The sequence below is a fragment of the Acanthopagrus latus genome, chromosome 8, assembly GCF_904848185.1.
Source record: "Acanthopagrus latus isolate v.2019 chromosome 8, fAcaLat1.1, whole genome shotgun sequence".
Taxonomy (NCBI): Eukaryota; Metazoa; Chordata; class Actinopteri; order Spariformes; family Sparidae; genus Acanthopagrus; species Acanthopagrus latus.
The window spans coordinates 14,334,435-14,355,051 of NC_051046.1; the positions used below are offsets into that span (position 1 = coordinate 14,334,435).

General features: G+C 42.7%; 1 protein-coding gene across 20 annotated transcripts in view; it reads left to right on the top strand.

Moving 5' to 3' along the window:
- The window catches only part of LOC119024737 (neuronal cell adhesion molecule-like), a 51,325-nt gene that overhangs the window by 28,030 nt on the left and 2,678 nt on the right, over positions 1 to 20,617 (top strand). For 3 of the 20 annotated variants that reach the window (XM_037107788.1, XM_037107790.1, XM_037107789.1), the window contains 26 exons: positions 159 to 281; positions 976 to 1,146; positions 1,704 to 1,760; positions 2,812 to 2,923; positions 3,039 to 3,223; positions 3,413 to 3,547; positions 4,423 to 4,566; positions 4,672 to 4,783; positions 4,864 to 5,030; positions 5,545 to 5,692; positions 5,902 to 6,026; positions 6,322 to 6,351; positions 7,087 to 7,188; positions 9,168 to 9,365; positions 9,607 to 9,677; positions 9,890 to 10,115; positions 10,239 to 10,354; positions 10,444 to 10,648; positions 11,641 to 11,763; positions 12,181 to 12,357; positions 14,136 to 14,171; positions 14,680 to 14,739; positions 14,940 to 15,059; positions 16,424 to 16,585; positions 17,298 to 17,429; positions 17,871 to 17,949. In XM_037107788.1, the coding sequence (XP_036963683.1) occupies positions 159 to 281; positions 976 to 1,146; positions 1,704 to 1,760; positions 2,812 to 2,923; positions 3,039 to 3,223; positions 3,413 to 3,547; positions 4,423 to 4,566; positions 4,672 to 4,783; positions 4,864 to 5,030; positions 5,545 to 5,692; positions 5,902 to 6,026; positions 6,322 to 6,351; positions 7,087 to 7,188; positions 9,168 to 9,365; positions 9,607 to 9,677; positions 9,890 to 10,115; positions 10,239 to 10,354; positions 10,444 to 10,648; positions 11,641 to 11,763; positions 12,181 to 12,357; positions 14,136 to 14,171; positions 14,680 to 14,739; positions 14,940 to 15,059; positions 16,424 to 16,585; positions 17,298 to 17,429; positions 17,871 to 17,949 (3,316 nt within the window). The remainder of the gene's footprint in view (positions 1 to 158; positions 282 to 975; positions 1,147 to 1,703; positions 1,761 to 2,811; positions 2,924 to 3,038; positions 3,224 to 3,412; positions 3,548 to 4,422; positions 4,567 to 4,671; positions 4,784 to 4,863; positions 5,031 to 5,544; positions 5,693 to 5,901; positions 6,027 to 6,321; positions 6,352 to 7,086; positions 7,189 to 9,167; positions 9,366 to 9,606; positions 9,678 to 9,889; positions 10,116 to 10,238; positions 10,355 to 10,443; positions 10,649 to 11,640; positions 11,764 to 12,180; positions 12,358 to 14,135; positions 14,172 to 14,679; positions 14,740 to 14,939; positions 15,060 to 16,423; positions 16,586 to 17,297; positions 17,430 to 17,870; positions 17,950 to 20,617) is intronic. The other 17 variants (XM_037107791.1, XM_037107793.1, XM_037107803.1 and 14 more) reach the window with 14 other exon arrangements.

Consider the following 20,617-nt stretch of genomic DNA (forward strand, 5'->3'; position numbering starts at 1 on the left):
AGTAGATAGAGTGAACAGTCCTTTGTATTTCTCCTACTGTGTATTGTTATTCAGCCAGCCATCATCCCCCTCATCTCGCCTCGTCACCTCTTGTCACCCCCATATTTCATGTCTTATTATGCGACTCCTCATCCACTGAGGTGTGTTTGCCTCTCCAGGGTCCCCCTTGTGGTCAAAGGAGAAAATCAAGCCAATCGTTGTTCAGGAGGGTGTGTCCTTGGTGCTGCCGTGTCGACCCCCCGTCGGCCTGCCTCCTCCGATCATATTCTGGATGGACAATTGTGAGATTTTTTTTGTCTGCATGCATAAACACATTATGACACACTGTTGTTTACAATATGTCCTGTCTCAAAATTATGTGTCTGCTCCTCATCAGTTTTACTTGCAGTAAACTTCCTGAGCTTCGCTTTTGTTTTTAAACATTGATATAACCCAAAGCAACCATCAGCTGTCCTGTTTGTGGCAGGGAACTAGGGGCTTATGGGAAATTATGTCTTACTGTTATGAAATAGAAACAGGATGCCTCCACCAATGAGGCTACGGACATTTTTAGCCTGTTGATTTTAAAGGGTCAGTTCACCCAAATGACAAGAAAGCAGTTCTTACATGACTTCTCCTCAACTTAAAGGCTCAGACTGAAAGTTCATTTTTACCTTAAAAACGTCAAAACAATTTCACCACAAGGTCTGTGTAGTAGCTGCTCTGGAGCTTTCAGTCCATCATAACTGGGCAACTCTGTCTGCGGAGGAAGATCATGTGATCCAGCTGAAAGCACCAGAACAGTTGAGGTCAAAAATAAACAAAGTAATGTCACTCTTTCAGGTTACATTTGTTTAGGTTTTGAGATATCTTTCTCTGATCCTCAGTTCATATTTTAAGTACACAGTTATCGTGGCCCATTGAATTCTGAATAATAATGGAGCATTTATTTCAATCGCTGTACGCCTCAAATGTTTACTTTGCTGTTCATTTCAGACTTCCAGAAGCTGCCTCAGAGCAGCAGGGTGTCCCAGTCCCTCAACGGAGACCTTTACTTCGCCAACGTCCTTCGAGAGGATTCAAGGAACGACTACATCTGCTACGCCCGCTTCCCATACACACAAACCATCCAGCAGAAACAACCAATCACTGTCAAGGTCCTAAACAGTAAGTCTGACTGTGTGTGTGTGAGAGAAGCTAAAGGAAAGGCACTGAAGGTGTAATCAGCGAGCAAGCAAGCATAACTGAGATGACTGGAGTGTGAGGCAGCTCATTTACAATCGTGTGTGCGCTGGCATGACTGCGTAGGAGGGAAACAGCATTTCCTATCTGTGATTTCATCCTCAGAGACGCCAGCGGTCGTCATCCCACTGAAAAGACATATTGTCAGAGCTCTCATGGCTCCCCGCTTACTATCTGCCAGGCGGGCGTTCATTATATTACTTCTGTGAGACGCACTGTATACGCACACTCCACCTACAACAAAGGCTGCTCTCATTCAGTCGAGCATTTCGCAGCTGACGTGCAGGCAGCCTGTTCCCGAAAGGAACGATTACAGTCACTTGAGTTTTTTAAAGACATTTAAAGTCATTTTTTTAAAATTTCTGAATGCTCTCGTGTTAAGTTGTCATCACATGTGTTTTTGTTTGTTTTTGTTTTCTTTCCTCCATGTCTGATGATTTCAGCTTGTGGCGTGTTTGATTTTTTTTCTGTTGTGTTTACAGTGGATGCAATCAATGACACAATGGCAGCTTTTTACAATGACACTGATTTGTTTAGTGGTGAGTTGTGGCACCCTCTAGTGTTTACCCCCCTCTGACCTGGAGCTCCAAACTCTTAGCACCTTACCCACTAACACTAACCCTTCGACCCCCGTCAACCCGAGGCTCTTTATCCTCTCGCTGATTTATTTAGGGGTGACATCTGGCACCCTCTAGTGTTTACCCCCCGACATAGAGCATCAAACTGTAGCTGTCACCCACTAACACTAACCCCTGAATCCAAGAATCCAGTTTAATTCTCTGTACCTCTGTCACTCCTGCTCTATCCAATCAAACCCCTTCTGATAACCACTCACTTCCTGTAATGATCTGCTTAAACTGTCATTGCATGACGATTCCAGTATCGACTGAACTGATTGACCTCTTAACATTTATACAGTCTTGGGCTTTGGAAACAATATTTTGATTTGAAATGAAAAAATGTAAACAGTTTAACTACAAATTAATTTGATCCTAAACCAAATCTTTAAAGCAGACACATGTTTAAATTCTCCTTTCTGTTTGCCTTTCCTTCTGCCAAAAACCCAGCTGCAGTCTTCATTTTCATAATCACTCGTCCCCCGCTGCCCTGCCTAATTTTAGAGCGCACCTACTTAATCATTTCTTCGTCACTTCATTTCTCATTGCTAAGAAGATCTTTAAATTTGTCTCTTTCGTCTGAACAACACCACACATTGGCTAACGCGACACATTCAAGCACATGCCAGGGTGTTAAGTTATCATCCATACCATCATTATAAACGTGTTTGGTTTGGTTTTGTAGCAGAATGCAAGTCTCTTACTCTCCATTCTACATTAGGTTAATTTTGGTCTTTATTGTAAAGCCAGAGGGCAATTATTTGACAATAAACACCCGTAGAAAGCAGTGCAATAAAACACAACATGGCTATAAAATTTACAACCAGCAGTAAAGTATGAGAGATAAAGTGGCTGAGTGCCTGCGGAGAGGTTTCATCATACCAAAGCAAAGAAAGGATCATGAATGTAAAGGGTCTTTATCTTCACTCTGCTGTGGACTCGGTTGGTAACAGTTTTGTTTGTGTGGCTGCAGAGGAGCCAGCAGATGAGAGGAAGCCAACCTTTCTCGTCCCATCTGGCCCCTCCAGTTCCAAGACAGTGTTGAGAGGACAGGTGCTGGAGATGGAGTGTATTGCCGAAGGACTGTAAGTGAAAGAATCTGCCATTACTGCAGTTCTTAAAGCCTTGAGTGCCCACCTGCTCGAGTGCCATAATCACTCTTTGTCTCTTCCCTCCCTCCCTCCTTCTCATTGAATCCAGGCCCACCCCTGAAATCTCCTGGACCAAAGTGAGCGGCGTCCTACCAGCCAAGCGCACATCTTTCCTCCACTACCAGAGGACCCTTCGCATTGTGAACGTGTCAGAGTCAGATGCTGGAGATTACCGCTGCACCGGCCGGAACCAACTCGGCTCGGTGCACCACACCATCCACGTCACGGTCAAAGGTGCGTCTGTGATGAGCTGCACAGAATCCCATAAGGCTGTTCGCTCACCGTGTGGCGACAGAGTCACTCCTTCTGCCTGTCTCTTCATTCTCCCTCCACCTCATAATTGATTTATGCAGAGATGCCAACAGGGCAGCGTGTTCAGTGATTAATTCTCCAGCCTTCTGCTGTGCTCTCTTCTATTTTCAGCTGCTCCATATTGGATCAGCGGCACTCCTAGGAACCTTGTTCTAGCACCGGGAGAGAATGGAGTGCTGACCTGCAGGGCCAGTGGCACGCCCAAGCCCTCCATCACCTGGGCCATGAATGGCATCCCCATTGAGAGTAAGTGCAGCCTGCTCCTATGACACAAACCCTCCGAGAGAAGACATTTTCATTCTGGAGATCACTGGGCATTGTTTGTTGACATGATTTTTGTCTTCATTATCACAGATTTGTAAATACCTTTGTGCTGTACACTATTTCTGATACCTGAGTTTGATACAGATACCAAAACAGTCCTTTTCCATACCCTACATTGTGAAATATAAAGATGTGTTTCTTGAAGACCCACAAAATAAACAAAACTTCTGAGATATACTGACATACTAACATAATATGAAGGCCGACATGTCATCCAAGTCGTCATGTGTTTATTGAAACAGCAGCTTGTGTCAGCTCGTCTTCATCTTTGCCAGGAGGTAACTACAACAAGCTAAGACCCCCATAAAATCACCATGTTGATATTACACTTGTACTTTTTGGACAAGTTCAGAGAGCGAAATACAACGGGTTAATAAATGAGCCGGCTAGCCTCCATGAATTCACTCTTTATGCTAAACTAATCTAAGCTAACCAGCTACTGGCTGTAGCTTCATATGTAGCATGCAACCATGAGAGAGAAATCAAATTGCGCTCCCTTAACAAGGCGAAAAACTGATTGGGTCCCTTTCCCAAAATGTTGAACTATTAGCAGCCATGTAAGAACTCAGCGGTTAGTACAAGTACAATTTTCAATAATTAATGTTACAAAGTAATTTTGGTTGGTGCTCAAAAAGTATTAGGCTTGATACCCAGCCTTACACATGGGATGCATAAATGAAAGCCAAAGTTATCTGTTTGGCAACCAAGTGGCCAAAAAGCTCCTTTCAGTGTTGACAAGATTCATCCAGAATTCAAAGAGCCAGAGTTACAACTGTAACCCTCTTGTTCATGAACAGATTCCCCTAAGGATCTCAGCAGAAAGGTTGAGGACGACACCATCATCTTCACCGACGTGCAGACTGGATCCAGCGCCGTCTACCAGTGCAATGTCTCCAATGACTACGGCTATCTCCTCTCCAACGCCTTCGTCAATGTGCTCTGTGAGTTCATTACACGAGACCCATTTGCATTAGAATGCTGTTTTCCATGTGCATTGATTTCTGGAGAGTAATAACATGGCAATGATTTCTGCTGCGTCGCTACAGCCGAGCCGCCCAGAGTGCTGACACCAGCCAACAAAGTGTACCAGGTCATCAAAAATCACCGGGCTCTGATGGACTGCGCTTCCTTTGGGTCACCCATCCCTAAAATTGAATGGTGAGTTAATGAACCTCCAGCAGAGGAAAGTGTTTTATGTGTGCCTTTAAAAGCTCAAAGCGTCTGCCTCTCTGTCTCAGGTTCAAAGACAGTCGGTCCAGCACCCTGGATGGAGACCCGTACATCCATCATGACAATGGGACTCTAGAGATTCAGGTAGCTCAAGCCGTCAACAGTGGGAAATACACCTGTGTGGCCAGGAACATGCTCGGTATCTATGAGAACCACATCTACCTGGAGGTCAAAGGTGAGAAAGATCAGGACTTTGTGTCATCAACCCTTTGACTCACCCTGCCCTATGGTGACTGCTAAAACTGAATAATGCGGCCCTCTCTAGAGTCAGTGGTTTGTTTGTCCAGAAGATTTATTCTAAGGTAACAAAAACACAGTAGTTCTTATTTTCATGTGATTATACTACAGTGAAAAAATTATCATGATTATTATATTTAAGCCAAAAGATCCCCCTCCATCCTAAACACTGGACCTTTACAATAACATGGAGGAAAAGCAAAGACTAAAATGATAAGTTCATCTTCTCACCTGATTGCATTGCCCCTCCTTTTATCACAAAACAAGCTATTTATTCTCTTAATGTTGGTGTTTTACTATAATATGCATCAGTATCATTAACATTTTAGCAATTTCATCAATCAAAGAAATGAACGAGGTCTTGCTTACACTCATGAGCCTTATTGTTTGAATTTCCTTATTTCTGTCACCCATTTAAACTTAATTGAACCTCTTGGTCCCATTCTCATCAGAGCCCACCCGGATCCTGAAGCAGCCAGAGTACAAAGTGGTCCAGAGGGGCAGGTCCGCGGTGTTTGAGTGTAAGGTGAAACACGACCCATCACTCATCCCCACCATGACCTGGCTCAAAGACGACGGAGAGCTGCCTGATGATGAGAGGTCAGAGCTTCTGACGTCTTAGACTGTTCACCCTGTGTTTGATGGATAGATATTGATGGACGTGTTTTTTGCTTTCTTAACCCATCATAAGTCTGAATATAAGCCTGCTTTGCTATAGAATGTACAAACATGTCGCTTTAAAGTACAGCTTTTGCCTCCAAGTTTTCCCGTTGTAGTGCTGAGCCATCTGTTACATGCTTTGTTTCCAGATTAATCGTGGACTCTGACAGCCTCACCATCACGGATGCGACGGAGAATGATGCCGGCGTGTACACCTGCATCATGAACACCACGCTGGACCATGACTCCGCCAGCGCTGAGCTCACTGTTGTCGGTAAGGTCGGCTTTGCAGGAGCTCCATTTCACTGACTCATGAAACAAACTCACAAATTATTAAAGGTCGTCCAGGAAATGTGAATCCACCCAGTAACATACAAAGCAGATTGCCTCTCAGCCCTTCAAGGTTAATTGCCGGAGAGTTTACTCAGAAGCGGATTTAGTCAGCTATCGTGTCAGCAGCATGAATATTTGATTGTTACCTCCTAAGCGAGCCAGATAATCGTCTTTGTTTTCTTCTGGCTGACTGACCACTAAACTCACGTTTTCACTCCCGCCCTCCTACCTGGCAGAGGCCACGCCAACACCAGCTGTTCTCTCCGGTAAACCTGCAGCACACATGAGCACCCAGATGTGCTCTGCTGACACAGCCCTGTCTTGTTTGTTGGATGTTTCTGTTTAGTGAAGCATGTTGTGGCCTGACAATTTGTTTTTGACCATCAGAGAGCATCTTCAATTCTTTATTTTTTCATTTGTTGGTGATTTTTTTTTACCTTGTATATGTTTATATTTTTTCTAAAACCCTTAAAGTTTGCATGCTTTAAATCACTGATGCAAACCTTAAACAGTTTCCACGCACACTTGAATGCAGAGATAATTTGTAAACAAACCCGTCCTCACTGCACCACTTGGGATCTTTTCAAATGCTCAATTTCCTCATCACTCAATTATTCCAAGCATGCGTTCCTCTTTATCATTACAATTTCTAAACATGAGCTTCAATTTAGCCTCTCTGGTGAGCCTGAGAGTCTGTTTCATGCAGAGCGATTATGTGTGATGCTCAGTTGAGCGTCACTAGATTCATGTGCATGATGCGGTCTGCATGTGCATCACAGAGCAAATAACATCCTCAAATTGAAAGTGTGAAGGAATAGAATGTTTAATTTAAAGGTGTGCTTGTTTTTTTCAGTAGCTTTTATTGTGGTTCTAGTGTCATGAAACAGAATGATGTAACTGTATATCCACTCTTGTGCCTCATCTTCTCGTGGCATGAACCTTTCATAATCTGTAACTGTAACTGTGTGATGATGCTCCTGCCTGTGCTGTTTCTCTACCAGAGCGACCTGATGCCCCGACTGACCTCGAGCTGACGGATCAGAAAAAGAGGAGTGTTCAGCTCACTTGGACTCCTGGGGATGAACATAACAGCCCTATTCAGAGTAGGTCTTAAAGAGTGTGTGTGTGTGTGTGTGTGTATGTGTACGATGAGTGTACCTTGATGTTGGCTTGAACTGTCAGCGCATCTCTCTCTCTCCTGGCTCTCCATACACGATGAAGGTACAAAACTAAATCTCTGGAGTGTCCTTTTGATTAATTATGTCGTTGGCATTTAGCAGACTCCCCTAAGCAGCGCGTGGGGACGTGTGAACAAAATCAGAATGATCTACAATAATTGAGTCTCCATAATTACAATCATCCAATCATAAAGTCTGCAAGAGTCAGTGAAAAAAAAGAGACAAACTCTCCAAAGCTGTCGTCTAAGAGGCGCAGTCTTTGCTGCAGTTGTCCTTTGCAGCATTCAGTCAGTTGGTTTAGTCACAGAACAGTTTGAATACAACAGTGCTTAAAGAACACTGAAGTGGAGTTGAAGAAAGAGACATAGTTGTTCAAATCCCTGAGCAATTTTCCTTTGCAAAGATAATCCATACACCTGACAGGTGTGGCATATCAAGATACGGATTAAACAACATGATATTATTAATCATCACACGTGTTTGTCAAAGTGAAATGCCTGCCTACAATGTGCATTTGATCGAGGAAAAATATATGTATCAGGCGCTGAACTGTGGACTTCACATGCCTGGGATTTCAGATATGCATTCTTTGATCACAGATACACTCAGGAACAGGGAGGGGGACCAATAAGTATTTGATGTGACCATCATTTCTTCGTGCAGTGCAGCACATCTCCTTCGTATCAAGATGATCAGGTTGTTGATTGTGGTCTGGATATTGCCAATAAGTCGATCCTGAGCATGCAAAACATGCTCAGTGGGAGACATCTGTGTGCGTGGGATGGAAGCGTGTGTTTTCAGCTTCCAGGAGTTGTGTACAGATCCTCGCTGCATGGGGGCCTTTGCATTTCCTTGATGCAACAAGAGGAGATGGTGGTGGATAAATGGCACAACAGTTGGCCTCAGGATCTCGTCACGTATCTCGGTGCATTCAAACTGCAATCAATAAAATACCCCCTATGTTTGCTGGTCGAACTACTGGTAGACAGCAGACTTTTTTCATGGCAGACATTTTGAACTGTCCAGTCAAAGCACAGGTGTAATTTATGACATTAATGATGGCTACATCCTATTTAGGTTTATTTGTTACTGGGACACTTAAGAGAATGAAGCCATCTTTAATGTTATAGGTCATACCCATGAAAAGGTTCTGCTGCACTCACAACTTGCGATCAATGGCATTATGTTGTTTGGATAAAACTGCTCTTTTTAGAGTGACCTTTTATTGTGAAGAGTCCAAAACACAACCGTGCACTAATCATGCTGCTCAAGCAGCAACTGTCAGATTGATGGATTATCTTGGAGCTGGTCAATATGAATGTAAACACATTTTTGTTCAAAATCTTTGGGAAAAAAATGTTGTGTAGGAAAAGTATTTGATCTTTTACTTAAACTAAATAATTAAGTACAGACATGTGAAAACAAAACATTTTGATAAGATGTAGGGGCTCAGACACATAGCAAATAGTATTTACAAAATACATAAACCAGTTCAGAAACTGCCTTTCTTGTCTCTTTTCAACTATCACTATCAAAAGAAAGTTGAAATTGCAAAACAATAGGCTATAGTTTCTTCCACAACAGAAGGCAAAAGCTGTTGTCAACTGGAATCTGGTAAGGTGTATAAAATACCATAACATCCGCAGAAAGCTCTTAAACCACTGCTGCAGTATTATACTTCTCTAGATTGTTGCAGTCAGCTTGTTGCAGTCACTTATCATTGCATGAATACGTGGAGAAATCTCCTTGAAGCCTGAAAGCACCACCCAAAGCAACATATTCAGACAGCAGCCAAAGAAACTTTCAGGACATTCAGTCCACTTCTGTGAATATACTGTCAGACAGTTTATAAAGGGTTCAGTCATGTTCAATACTCGTCCCTTTTTTTTGCTGCTTTTACACAGAATTTCTGATCCAGTATGAAGACATACTTCACCACCGTGGCCACTGGCACAATCTTACCGAGGTGCTTGGAACAAAGACGACAGCTCACCTCAAACTGTCGCCCTACGTCCACTACACCTTCAGAGTTCTGGCCCTCAACGCCGTCGGTTTCAGCCGGCCCAGTTTCCCCTCCAGGATGTTCAAGACTGAAGCTGCAGGTACAAACACAGCGGCTCTCTGATGGTGGAGATTTTTGCTAGGAGTTTGATTCTGTAAATTGATTATGTGCATTTCACGTTGCAATAATACATAAATCATCATAAAATCGGCGGATGTTTTCTGCACACAAATGATTCTGTTTATGACTGTTTTGTAAGTAAAAGTATGATCTTTGTTGAATGCCTTGTTCCAGAAGGGGTACTGATTCACTTTTTTCTTAATTTTATATATTCTTTTTAGCTCCAGATGAGAACCCGACAGGCATACAGGGATTTGGAACAGAGCATGATAATCTTGTTATCTCATGGAAGGTAATTAACTTTTTTAAGGCTATCTTCTTCAAATCCTGAAGCAGTCAGTGTTGTCTGAAGAGCACAAAGAAACAGTGAAGTTTCCCTGTACTATGAAGCATAATTTTGTCTTATTAGCTTGCTTTTGTTAACATCCACCGAACCATTTATATCCTAATCTTCACGTCATGTATGGAAGTATGAAGTCATATTTAAAACTTTCTCCTCTGCAGCCGCTGACCAGCCTCCAGTCTAATGGTCCAGGGCTTCACTATAAGGTGATGTGGAGGCAGAAGACGGTGGACAGTGAATGGACCACGGTGACTGTGGCCAACACCTCCAAGTTTGTTGTGTCTGGAACGCCCACATTTGTTCCATACGAGCTAAAAGTTCAGGCTGTGAACGACCACGGAGCGGGACCCGAGCCTGTTATTGCCCACGGCTACTCCGGAGAAGACTGTGAGTTAGATGCACTCTGGAGACACTATATATATCTTACACATACACTATGTAAAATAATCTGGTGAGGTTCATGTGCAACTTTTAGCTGCTGTTGTGTTGAGCTCCTTGTCCATTTTACAGTGCCAGTAGCAGCTCCAGAGAATGTCCAGGCAGTGGTGAGGAACAGCACTGTGGCTGATGTACACTGGGATCCTGTGCCCTCTAAATTAATACGAGGGCATCTTAAAGGCTATAAGGTAAGGAACAACAGACCACATGCAGTGTAACACCACTACACACCAACACTGAAACACACTAAACTCTCAATGTATGCTTTGTCTTGTAGGTGTACTACTGGAAAGAACGCAATCTGCACAAACACAACCCCCATCACTCAGATCAGCAGGTCCTGACCTTCAGTGGGAACCACACCCACGGCATGCTGCCCGGGCTGCACCCCTTCAGCCTCTACTCTTTCAATGTCAGAGTTTATAACGGCAAGGGAGAGGGCCCCGCCAGCCTGACCCAGCAGTTTGAGACACCTGAAGGAGGTAGGAGAAGGAATATTTCGCACCTGTCTTTCTTCTTTTCTGCATTGATATTCCTCAACATTCTGCTCCTGAGTATTAAATAAACCCCAGCTTATTGTCAGTTATTAAAACATTAACGGCCCAATTTTTAGATTGCCGTCAAAAATACGCTTCAGGATGGAAGCTGACCTGACCTACAATTCCAAAGTGTCGGTGTTTCAAGTTTATTTAATGTATAAAAATCAGGTTTTTGCAACAAAGTCCTTCACAGAGACAGACATTTGCATGTACAAATTATATTATAAAGACACATGTGCTTAGTAAGACAAGATTAAAATAGAAGCAGGCAAACATAAAAACGTGGTTGGAGTCTTGAATGCATCTTCAGAGCGACAGCAGACTCAGACTGTTTGATGGCCTCTGGTTTCCAGGTATGGCATCACAGCTGTGTAAGATGCAGTCACAGTACTTCGCCCATCAATGCTTAACACACATGTAGTAATGTAGTAATGACTGCCGAGTACTCATGAGTGGGAAAATGAAAATGTTGATAGGCATCGTCTGGTGTGATCCCAGATGGTCTCCAGCTTTTTTTTCTAATTTTATGAATATGGTTCAAAAGTTTAACCACTGGATTCAAACTTTATTTTACTTCACTCAAAATCCGTTCTCAGTGTTTAAGCACTGAAGGTGAAAGTGTCAGTATCACTCCCATGTAAGTTGCATACAGAAACCCAGACTGAGTGCAGAGAAATTCTTGAATGTAAAAACAGTCCTTTCGTGTCAGACATCCCTCTGCACAACGAAGGTCAAACATCCAGACGAATGAAGAATGAGAGGAATCGCGTGTTTTGAGGATGAATACTAGTGAAACTCTGAAATCTTCAAAAGCCTTTGACTCAGATGCACTTTGTTTCATCCGTTCCATTCAAAGTATCATTTTATAACTTCTGTACTGTAGCTTTACTCTGACAAACTCGCGTAAGGTTTTGTGATTGATGTGCCTCTTGCAGTGCCTGGGCCTCCGACTTCCCTGATAGTCACCAACCCCAACCTGGACTCTCTAACCCTGGAATGGAATCCCCCTCATGTCCATAATGGACGCATCACCGGCTACACCCTCAAATATCAGCCAGGTGAGTTTGTCTTTCTTCTAAGATAACAACTGAACTTTTACACCTTTTCGTAGTCAGTGTCATCTTCCTTCATGTAGTTTGTAGTTTCGTGTGTCCTCCTTTTCCATGTCTTGTACGGTCATCGTCAGACAAGATTAGAAAACAGTTTATAAACATTAAGGTTTAACGTAGTCTGAGAGCATTTCAAGCTATTTTGCCTAAATTGCAGCATTAATTAACAAATCAACTTTTGTCACCTTCTATTCCTGAACCCTACACCTCTGTGCTCCAAATGCTTTCACTTCCAACTTTTATCCTCCGTGACACTCCAACCCCATTTACGCCCCCTCTTCCCCCCCCCCCATACTTCTGTTCAACTTACTTCACTACTTCCATCCCCATCCCTTTACTCTTGTCACCCATCCTCCACCCCTGTAGTCAATAACTCCAATGAGCTGGGCCCAGTGGAGGAGCTGGCCCTGCCCCCCAATGAGACCTCATACACTTTGCCCAACCTCAAGTACAGCACGCGCTACAAGTTTTATTTGAATGCGAAAACGGTCATGGGAGCAGGCCCAGCCATTTCTCAGGAAGCTATCACCATCATGGACGAAGGTAAGTCTGCTGATGACTGACTCAAAGTGAATTACCTAAATATTATTCATGTTTGTTCAACTGGAACTCTTGATAAATATCTAGGCAGATCAATGTGAATTATGAATTTAACTCTTTAAGTGAGAGGATCCAAACATACCATTAATCATACAGATCAGATGTGCAGTGTGAAGTTCATGCAAAGTTAAAGCACATCGCACAACTCCTCATTACATCATTGACTCAACGTGTTTTACTGTCTTGCCATCAGCAGGGGTTAAGAAGAAAGATGAATAACATGAAATGTTCATTTTAGTATTGTATTTTTCTATGGATCTTTATACTGCATTTTATATTTTTTGAAAAGATAATGGTCACAGTCAATTTATGTCCTGTTTAGGGAAACTAGAATAACTCTCAGACACCATCCTGATGAAGACAGCCAAAAAGAAGAGAATAAAGAGTAAAACATGGTTTCCTGGAGAGGAGTTGTGCAATGTGTTTTTAAAAAAGATTTGGACTGTGGTTGAAGCTCACACTGGTTGCACCTCGCTGTGTGAGCCTTCTCAAAAATTTAGAAGCTACTTCGAATTGAAAAACATTCCATCAAACACTGGAATGCTTTTTATTGTCAAGCATGTTGTTGTGTTTTTGGTATGTTTTCTGTAAAGTGGTGCAGAAACAATTAGTCAGTTATTCAGTTAGTTCAGGAATTTCCTGGTTCTAGCTTCTCAAATGTAAAAACAAATATAGAGTTTCTTATATGATTGTAATTTTGATATTAGGCAGTGTTGGTCAGCTGGTCGGACAAAACAAGAAATTGTGACATTTTACAGACCAGTGGTTCTCAAAGTGGGGTCTGGGGATCTACAGGGGTCCTTCAGGGAGTTTCAGGAGCTCCCCAGCAAAAAGGGGACTAATTTATTCCATATCTATGAGTAACACTAACAGAAAGAATTACTATTTTGTAGCAATAGACCGATTATCAAAGCCAATATTCAGCATTTTGACAGTTATTGGTGTCTGTTTTTTTCTCCAGCTTTAAAAAGGTGCTACTTTGGGCTCCAATGCAGCATCATCTCTCTGTAGACACCAAAAGTCTCACCCCACAACAGTATCTGATTGGTTACAAACTAGAGTAATAGTCTATCAACACCAAGTAGTGGAGATACTCAACTGAAGACACTAAGCTTTTCATTGTTACTGCTATGGATATCCTTGATTACTAATAAACGTTTTGGTATCAGCCATAAAAATGTGATCCCTACTACTATGGTCATGGGTTTCATACACTTTCTGTAATAACCTTTAAAAGCCAAATTCTTATGAGTTGGGGGACCCTTGGACCAAATCCTATCTAATAAGATCTTTTCTGTCGTCCACATTTCTGTCAGTTTATCTGTCCTTGACATGAAAAAGACATTAATTCCTGATAAAAGTAAATTGCTAGCTGCAGTCCAGTCAGAACATTCTGAAGTGTTTTGTGTTTGTGAAAAGTTCTTTCTGTACAGTTTACAGTATGATGCACTTTATTTTGTAGCATTAACTTTTGTTTTTGGCATTTTACATATGGCATGATTTACATGAAGTCTTCATCCGCTATGTCTATGTCTATGTCTATGGTGGAACATGAGTGTGATCCAGTTGCATTGTTACACATAGAACTTCAGACAGACCACCTCTTACATCACACAGCATGACCACATTGTTACATACATAGTGGGCAGGTTGGGGGAGGGGAATCATCCCATAGTGACCCCTGTCCTGTTGTTTCTCTGTGTCCTGTTTCTCTCTACAAGCCCTTATATCACAGCCTGGCATAGATGTGGGCGCAGGTATACCGGTGGTATCTAGACTGATGCATGTTTTACTGATAGAGCCATAGCTTCAAAAACCCACCGCAAGCACGCACTCCTCATCTTTAAGCAATTTCCCCCTCATCTCCATCTAAATTCTGCTGCCCACAAAAAAAAAAAAAACGATCGGCCGAGTTCAAAGCTGGGGAAAGTTCAAAGCGGCGCAGATAAAGATGCCATGTGACGTGTGCCTCTTTAATGTCATGTGATAAAGCTAGATGAGTCTAGTTTCAAAGCGCTCGGCTGCTTTTTCTGTTATGGCTGCGCCTTTGGCAACCCTGACCCCTTGTCACTTCTTCCACGGCGGCTGCTGGTGACGCTTTCAGCTGCATGGCAAGAGCTTGCGTGGTATGCCATTGAACTGTGCGCACTGTGTATAATGACTTAAGTGTCTGTGGTGTCTGTGTGTGTGTGTGTGTGTGTGTGTGTGTGTGTGTGTGTGTGTGTCTGTGTGTGTGGTCTTTACCCCTCTCCGTGTTGTTTGCAGGAAACACCCAAACCTCTCATCCCATTGCACAGTCGCCTTCACTCCGTCCGCCCCGCAAGGGTACTGCTGTGATCTTAGTACACTTCATGTCTGATTTGTCGAATGATTGTTTGTTGGTATAGTGTCCTGAACAGAAAGTGCTATTTCTTAAGGCTATGAGGATCTAGATTCAGACATTCAGTGATTGATTGCCAGTGAATGGATTGTCCTTTCGACCAACAGGCTGATCTTGACGGTTGTCTTTTCTCTTGTGTGCTCAGCGCTGCCTGTGAGTCCTTTTGTGAACGTAAACTCCTCGGTCGGAGAGAGCGGGGCCCTGATCAGTTGGGAGTACTGGGGGCCGGAGAATAACATTTATGTAGAATACAAAAACCAAAACAGTAAGCGAAGCAACACACATTTATTTCTGTCAGTTCCACACGTAGGTGGCAAGAGACTTGTACTTCATTATTGGCTTGTGCAGGTGAATAGAAATTTTGGCACGTCACAATGAGGCTGGCTCCTGCCAACGAGGACCCAGATGTGATAAACAATGCAGCGTGTGATTGGATTGCCAATTACCCGGTCCCTTTTAGTGACTGGAGCCTGCGCGCATCTCCCGTGACAATCACGCTGGAACCTGTGCAGACAAACATCATAAAAGGCCGCACAAACATTCTTGTCATGCCAATTGATTCCGACTGAAGTGCTCGCCGTTATTTTTATCCACCTGCAGCGAGGATGAACAGCACACACTGTGCTGTTGCAGTATGGCTCTCTCACACCTACTGTTCAATGGGATCAATTAGTGGAAACTCATAATCATAGATCCCAGTAATTTAGAAAATGTAGATATCAAAAAGCATGATCCTGTGATCATCAGTCGAACACATTTCATGTCTAGCTCATCACAGCATGTGTAAATTGTGGCTTAAGAAAACAAATGCAAATAGACCAAACAAAAGCAAATGAAAGAGAGGCTTTTATCAACTTGACAGCACATGAGCAGAGGTTAGAAACAAGAGTCTACTCACTCTGGGAGGCTGCATTTATCATTAATAAATCCATTGTACTCAGGCACTGTGGTGCTCTGAGCTACACCTGATTGTGCTAACTTGCTCTCGATGACAATGCTTTAACATGTCCAACACTAAACACAGACTTCAAGTAAGGCTAATGAGACTAACACTTAACTATGCTGGTATTTCTCCATGTCCTCCTCATGGTGCTGTTGAAAATGAGCCATCACCTGTCCGGGGAGTTTGAGACGGACAGACCGACAGACTTATCCCAGCTAAAAATGCTGCTAAGTGTGAGAGCTCAACCGAATACAGAAACCACCGTCACAAAAAATGAAAATAAATTTGCAGGAGACGATAAATACGGCAGGTGTGTTCATCGCTTTTTAGCGTCCCCTTGAATCATCCATGGCGTTTCTGCACGTGGGGATGTTTCTGTATTTGGTTGTATTTTCTTGTGCTACGGCATTTTGTTTTTCCTCTAAAAGCTGCACATGTGTTATCAAGTTGCTGGAAGTCTCCTTTTCATTTGGGGTTTGTGTATTCTTAAGTGAGTTAAACTTTCAAGGCCACCGTAATAATTCATTCGTAGACTAACTTGTTTTCTCAGATCTTCATAAATGCCCGCCAGTAGTAGCTTTTTTCCCTAAGTAACTAGTTCCCATGATGTCATGATCTGCATGACCCATTTGAAGTTGTGTGTGCTCCCTCAAACGTCCTTCTCTTCGTGAACGTCCCTCCTGCAGGTGAAGCTGAAGAGGAGTGGCAGAAAAAGCTTGTGAACGGCTCTCAGACCTATATGCTGAAGGAATTAAAGGGGGGCATCTCCTATAGGGTGCGTTTGGTGGCCAAAGGTCACCACGACCAGCCGCTCCACCTCTCTAAGGAGCTGGTGGTCACGGTCCCAGGTGAGGCAGTTCCTGTGTGGTCGCCTCCACCAACGGCCTGGTCGGGCCTGTGTAGTGTGTAGAATGTGTTGTAGTCTGTGACGTTGTGTAATTATAATCCAGTCAAGCATGGGTTTAACAGATGTGTTGTGGTTGCTCTGTATGCCAGGCATGCACTGTAGTGATTAGGAGACCGCGTGTAGCAGCGTGCATGATTGTGTGGTTGAATTTTCAGCGTGATTAAAATCAGTCCTGTCGATTGGGTAAAAAGTGGATATCATTCTCATATAGACGTTTGATATACGTTTAGTGGTGTAATATCCAACCTAATACCACCCACAGTAAACCTGCGTCAACGATGTGTGTGTGTGTGTGTGTGTGTGTGTGTGTGTGTGTGTGTGTGTGTGTGTGTGTGTGTGTGTGTGTGTGTGTGTGTGTGTGTGCACTCCTGAAAGAAAGACTGATCTCTGACATTGTCCACTAATGTCCAAGTCACCATTAGCTTAATCTAGGACATATCTAACTCGTCTAACATTATATTTCGCTGTAACAATATGCAATCATGATCCACTCATGAGCTGAGATCCTCTTAACACGTACATTCTAAGAGAATGACTCGTTACATGTTTGTTTTAGCGCACTGTTACGGGTAATTCTTTCGATCTTCTCCTCCCGCTGGGGAAAAGACCGTCCAGACGTAAAATGTTAAGTCTCCCTCTCCTCCTCTGGCCAGCTGTGGCGAGCAGACAGGTGGACATCGCCACTCAGGGATGGTTCATCGGCCTCATGTGTGCCATCGCTCTGCTCATCCTGATCCTCCTCATTATCTGCTTCATCCAGAGGAATAAGGGAGGGAAATACCCCGGTGAGTGGAAGCACAAATGTCACAGTCTCCTATATGAACCCATACTCTAATGTGTAATTTTCCATTTATCAGAGTTATTTTCTATAGCAGTTTATGACTACCACAATTAAATAAAAATGTGCAAATATCTTGTCTGATTTAGTTTAAATAATTAGCAGCGTTTTTATACACTATCCACATGTGTCAAACTGATCCAGTAAAGGGCCGCTGTGGCTGCAGGTTTTCATTCCAACCAAGCAAGAACACATCTGATTTGGATCAGCCAACCAATCAGCTTCTGTTCTGTTCTTGCTTGGTTGGAATGAAAACCTGCAGCCACAGCGGCCCTTTACTGGATCAGTTTGACACATGTGCACTATACCAAACAATCTGGACATGTTGCCCTTACATCTTGTCTCATGTAGCTGATTTTGCTAAATGTGCATCTTCTTTTCTCACCAGTCAAAGAGAAGGAGGACGCACACACAGATCCAGAGTTTCAGCCCATGAAAGACGATGACTGTACTTTTGGGGAATACAGGTGAGAGAAAGTGCTCCGGCCTCTGGAGCCCCCAGAGCCCATTTTTACCCATCAGCCCCCGCCCCCGCCCCTTGCTTTCTGCCCATACCTGCTCTCTCTGGCTGGGCTGGAGCTCTGCACTCCCTCCCTCCTTCTCAACCCTTACAGCTGACCAATAACTGACCCAGGATCACCAATAGCGGAAACAAGAAGATGAAGGAGAAGAAGAAGATGAAGTGAACTTCTACCATCCCGAAGCACAAGATTTTTGTTCTGGGTTGCTGGGACGTGCTACTTGTGTTGGACTTTCTTGTGTGTGGGTGTGCTTGATATGACATTGTGGTGTCATTTGAGAAGCAGGATTCTTCAGGTTCAAGGGATTTATGGGTTTGGGTGTTAATTTAAAACTTAAAGACCGTCAGGAAAAAATAGATAAATATATAAGCTAGATTCATTTGCAACACATCCTAAACTGACCCAAAGCATCAAATCCCATTACAACTAATAAGCTACTCATATACATCCTGTGTACAGTATACATAGTATTAACACTTTGCCTCGTGGTATTGCTACTTACATGCATAACTCTCACAGGATTATCCAGCTATGCCTGTTAGCATCCTCTTTGTAGGCTGCTTCTCCAATCGCACGCAGAATAAAGAAAAATGAAGCACTTTACTTCTGTATAGCTAGCATTTTTGAATTGTTTTTTATAAGTCAATTTATAAGATGGTCTTGCTTTTATATTTTATATTCCTTTTTTGTATTATGTAAACATAAATCTGTTCTATGGATTTTATTCTGTGATAAATACATATCGATATATATATAGATATAATATGTGATATGCATGGTGTCGAGATCTGATCTATAAAAAATTGCTCTAGGCAATAATATGTCAAATGGAATTATTGTTCATATATAGATATACAGTATATAGCTGCATATGGCTCTTATATGATATGTGAGTATCAGCATGTTTGAGGGAAGCAATCATCACTGAGTGTACAAGAGCTGGTTAATGCTGTGTATGACAGGCCAGTAGCCATTCTTTAATAGTAATAATTCTTAAAGGAGTCTGGTGGTACTCTATGTTTTTATTATTGTCAACAAATGGACCAAAACCATTGACTTCTCCTGCATGTTTTGGTTCTATGCTTCAAGCCCATTTGCCTTCTGAAGACTTGACTCTGTAACGGCATAATATGCAGAAGTATAAACAATATATAGAATCACACAAAAGCCATCCTTCTAAATTATGATTTATGATCCACTGGTAGTGAGTGACAGTCTCTGGATCTGCAGCGACCCAACTGTCCTGTAGCTTTAGTTTCCAGGCGTCAACCTTTTAGCAATAGTGTGCAGCCCCTAGCCAAACAGTAAAAGGTCGTGACTCTGTAAAAACATCCCTACTAGGTCACATCACTGTCTCTGTTTCTCTCCTCTACTCTCGGTCTGTCACAAATAGTGGCAGGTCTGTGTGTCTGTTAAACTGAAGGCAGGGCTGAGCTACACACACACAGGCAGAGCAGAGAGGCAAACATTAAGGTGTTGCTGTGTTTATTTCTACTTTTGAATGTGTCTCTCTGATTCATTTCTTATCCTCTTTGGTTTCAGTAAATGCTGACCCCTCCCTTCATCCACTACATACAGACATATAGTGGATCAACTACTGTATATATAGATTTAAAGTGGATGAAGGAGAAGACAACTTCGAATAGAATTTTTACAACTAGCAATCTGCAAATATGCCTTTAAAATGTTCTATGGCACAGACAAATACTCTTTGACAGGCTTTTTTATGCACTTGTTTTCATGATTAATTAATTGTTTGGGTCTTTCATGTGATTGGTTGACAATAAGAAAAAAATATATAGAGTATCACTTATCCTTTAGAACTCATGTAGTTTGTGTAAAAATGAGACCTATTTACACCACAAGGGAATCTCTACAATGGACGTCGACTTCAGAGAACAACAGTAGACAATAAATCACAAGGCAAAGTGTATAAATATTATAGTGCCTTTGTGAGAGTTTACTTTACATCCATGCTGTTTCATTAAGCTCAGCTGGAACCCTTACAGTATGTCAATAAAGGCATAACGTAACTCAACCGAGCTGTTCTTGTTTGACTGCAGGAGAGCATACTGTAAGTTCATGCCACACATGTACATGGCGTACGTGCCCGTTAAGCTGCCACACTTAAAAAAACAAATTATTCTCAAGTGTGTGCTTAGTGCAGTCATCCGTAGGAGTGACTGTTGTGTTATGTGGGATATCAGCTGGATCTCCTCATCTGGTCGCAGGGGGTGTAGGTCTCAGGAAAGGTAAGGGCGACGGCGGTGGTGTGTGTGTGTGTGTGTGTGGGAGAGGTGGGTTTGAGGGTCATCGCTCAGGAAATCTAGCATGTGAGGAGGCTCAGTGGACAGCCGGGTCACTGTGGAGAAAAACGCTGGCTGTGTAAGCATCCCAGGCTCTCATCAAGTTTAACATGCGGTCATAAAGCCTTCATCATGTACGCTGCATAAACAAGTCTTAAATTTATCAGTCTATGGCTCCACTGTACTAGTTTTGTCCCCCAAAAAGCGATCTGCATACTGATCCATATCTGTTCTACTTAAGTTTAAAAATATCTCAGCATTATGATGGCTTTGTGATCTTATCTCATTGATGTTCAACTCATGTATGT